Here is a 4,038-nt window from a genome sequence, read left to right on the forward strand (position 1 = left end):
AAAGCTTTTTTAAATGCCCATACAACAGTTTGAATTCGGCTTGAACGCGATGCATACAGTTTAAAAACGCGATTGAAAAAATCAACCAGGGGGATGATGTTTTCAAAACAGTTTTCAAAATTTGTCTCATTTTGTCAAAAAAATCAAAAATATAAAATTATATTATATAAAAAAAAATTTAAGAAAAACTAAATGAGCATGTTTTTTAATAAATAAGAAAAATAAATAATGATTTGTAATAAATATAATTTTCGAACAAATTAATCGCAACTTTTCGGTTTTCAAATTAGTTTAAAGTAGTTTGAGAACCCCCGTAATAATGATGCTCAAAATGATTGGTTTAGTCTCCTTTCTGTTTTAACATTTCACAACGACTCATTTTCAAACGCACTCAAAATTATAAATAATTAATGGGAATTTCGATTGGAACACTTTATTCGGGCATCGAATCTTCGATACAGTTTAAAGAAAGGTAAATTCATAAAAACCATTTCAAAATTCATCTGCATAAAAATGGTTTATATTGAAACAAAATATAGTGGATAAATTTCTTTTATATATATTTCTCTATTTGTATTCATTTAAACACAGTCGATCAATTCATTAGTTGAAGGAAAATCAAACGCCATTTCAAGTAAGTAATCACTAAATACTATATACGTCTATTGTTATTATTTACAATTCTTTATCTCAGTATATAATGTATATTATATATTGTATCTAATATAGTATATCTTTAAAAAATATCTTTTTATTTTCATATTTGCGTTTTTAATTTACGTCGCCCCTGAATGTTATGTGTTTCTAATTAAGTTTCTTGGAGATGACGAATTTTGTATTATTGCTTTATTTGCAAAATAATAAATAATTTTTTCACAATATTAATAAGTTTAAATAAAAAAAAAATTTCTGAGAGTTCAAAATAAAATAGTCTATACCAAATGGCAAAATACAATGTACATATCTAGTATAATGTCCTAGTATAGCACTCTATTTTAAAGCAGAGTTGTTACTTTACAACACTGTTTTCTGCTGTTTAAACTAACTTGCAGACTTTGAGCAAACTTCAAACATATATATGTTCATATTTTTGTCAAATAAATATGTTTTCCAAAAAATTTTGACGGTTAAGCCTGCAAATAAATAAAAAAACCTAAAGTTTGGGACCACCTAAACCCAAATGTGAAATCAACAATTTTAATTTTTTTTTTTTTTTTTTTACTGCCCTCAACTAAATTAATGCGACATTTTAAATTATGTTTATTAATCTTTTAGTGTTAAAATATTATTATTTAAAATTTTCCCATCAAAATAAAGGAGTGGAATTCAAAATTATATGGTCACAATTTTTGAAAACTAAGAGACAATTGTATAAAATTTGAGATATATTGATTAACCCTTATTTATTAAAGATCAATAAAATATTTTATTTACTTGTTACTCTCATTCTTTGGACAAGTAGGAGGAAAAACTTTAGGTTTTTTTTTTTGCTAAGCTCTGGTTATCGTAAATTTTTTTTCAAAATATATTAGCTTGAAATTAACATAAACATATAAATGTTTGAAGTTTGCTTAATGTCTGAAAGTTAGCTTAAACACCAAAAAAGCGTGTCGACGCCCCTGTAAACAAAAATGAAAAAAAAGTTAAGATTAACCTGTTCGTAACTATTGTTATTACTTATTCTATTTTGTGTTTTATATATGCTTACAAAATATTGTATAGATGATAGTTTAAAAAAAAAATCTAGAATATTTTTAATAAACCAAGCAAAAATGTTGTCACTATTTTCTGTTGCATGGTATTTATTTGAATCAAAACAAACCTATACCTTAAAATATATAAAAGAAAAAATTATACAAAAAATAATATATTTTAAATAGAGTATATCTAAATTAAAAAAGAAACTTGTTATATTATAACAATTTATTTCATAAATACAAAAAATTAAAAACTATAATTAATAAGGTAAAAACTCTGGTAAATATACGTGTTAATCTGTAAATATACGCGAAAACTGATAAATAATACCTTTGTAAGGTATTTACTGAAAATTTTTTCTTTAATAGAAATCATGATGCGTGATTCAAGTTCCCCGTATATGCCATCCAATGATGTTCCTGCTCTAACTAAAATGATTAACGATTCAGGCGAAGATGATATAGATCTTATTAAATCCGAACCGCGTGACGTTCAAAATGTTTTACATACAGATGCTAATTCAAACTATCATACACTGCAGTCTAACCACCTAAATACGAATCTTCAAAATCATCATTCTCCTATTCAAAATAACCACAATGCAGCTTTGTCAAGTCAATCGCCACATGCTTCAGTAAGTCTATTTTAGGTATATATACATAGATATATATATATATATATATATATATATATATATATATTATATATATATATATATATATATATATATATATATATATATATATATATATATATATATATATACTACAATTTTGACATTATTTAATTATTATTTAAAACAATTTGTTTAATTCTATACTTTAGGTTGAAGAAGATGACGATCACGTCAAAAGACCCATGAATGCTTTTATGGTTTGGTCTCGTACTGAGCGACGCAAACTTGCTTTGAAGTATCCCAATATGCTTAATTGCGAAATAAGTAAGCTACTTGGTGCTGAATGGAGTAGAATGGGCGAAGAAGAAAAAAGCCCATACATTCAAGAATCAAAAAGGTTACGAACAATTCACAGTCAAAAATATCCCGATTATTCTTATAAACCGAGAAGACGAAAGCGCAAAGTAACACAAAATCAACCAACATACCCATCCATAAACTTCCCCTCTGCGGGTAACGCCATGCAGAATTATCAATTTCCAAGTTCAGCTTATCAAAAGTTTTCTAGTGACGCATTCAAAATGGGTGGATTTGGCCCTGATACTGGTTATCAACTTCCGATGCATGATCCAAATAAAGCTGCATTAAGTTATTTAAATTCAGCCACATTGGGACTCTCAAATGATATGAAATCATATTATAACTTAACTTCCCCGGCGGCAAATATGTTCTCTCCGGCAACTAGTCAGTATTCGGGATTATCGTTATCAGGTAATAACCAAACCAATTTATACTCTAATGGCTCGAACTATTTGCCTCCTTTATTCAAAGATCATCAGTTTTAGTAACTTTTTTTTCGCTCTTGAGCAAATCCGCTGTACAAATTAACTTTAAATTTGCGACTTACAATAAGTTAATTTTGATGCCCAATTTGCCAATGTTATTTGACAAAGAAAAATTTAATGACATCCTAATATTAGTCAGCTCACCGCAGAATACCTTTTTTAGGTCATTGCTATAGAACATAACTCAATTTATTCAAACATGATTTAAAACTTGTTTTTGAATAATGACGACAAATGATTATTTTGTATAATAAAGAAACAAAAAGTTTCTAACGAATTGAACTTTATGAAAACTTTCTTTTCAAATTTTTCATTCAGTTTTAAAACTTCTGAAACACTTAGAAATATTACCAACAAAATCAATGTACTTTATAAAAAAGGAAAAAAGAAAATATTTCTTCTTAAAAAAAAAGAAATATTTAAAGAGAATTTATATAAATATGATAATAAATGTAAAGTAGTCTAAAACTATTACTTAAATTTTACAGAACTCAATCTTGTACATAAAGCTGTTCTGCTTTTTATTTACTTTTTAATTTATTTTGTTAATATTACGTATATATATATACTTTTTATTTGTAAATATTCGTTTGAAAAACCTTTTGGAAATAAAATGATTAAGTTTTCTGCTTTTTAGTTGTTTATATATAATTATTGAAGACTTATTTACAATTTTGACCTTCAAAAGTTCGATTAACACAAGTTAAAGAAAAATATTGACGACTTAAAAATGACAAAATAATATTAATTTAACGGGAAATGTAAAACTATAAAAGGTTTGGTTGATTTACAATATGATTATTAATCCTTTAAGGTTAAATGTTTTCACTCTTTATTTGATTGGTTTTGTTTTGGTTTTCAACCACTTCAATACGTGTA

The 4,038-nt window shown here is 25.9% G+C and overlaps 1 protein-coding gene across 2 annotated transcripts; it reads left to right on the plus strand.

The window, feature by feature from the left end:
* Window positions 1-365: 365 nt before the first annotated feature.
* LOC136071922 (transcription factor Sox-21-B-like) lies at window positions 366-3,790 on the plus strand. Of its 2 annotated transcripts, XM_065797742.1 has the most exons (4): window positions 366-472; window positions 592-634; window positions 2,067-2,332; window positions 2,524-3,790. In XM_065797742.1, exons 3-4 carry the CDS (start codon window positions 2,072-2,074, stop codon window positions 3,157-3,159), a joined length of 897 nt encoding a protein of 298 aa, XP_065653814.1. In that variant the 5' UTR covers window positions 366-472; window positions 592-634; window positions 2,067-2,071; the 3' UTR covers window positions 3,160-3,790. The 2 variants fall into 2 exon arrangements, with proteins under 2 accessions (XP_065653814.1, XP_065653813.1); XM_065797741.1 differs by having other exon boundaries at window positions 431-634.
* The last annotated feature ends 248 nt before the right edge of the window (window positions 3,791-4,038 follow it).

This window comes from Hydra vulgaris, chromosome 05 (assembly GCF_038396675.1).
Source record: "Hydra vulgaris chromosome 05, alternate assembly HydraT2T_AEP".
NCBI classification, from domain to species: Eukaryota; Metazoa; Cnidaria; class Hydrozoa; order Anthoathecata; family Hydridae; genus Hydra; species Hydra vulgaris.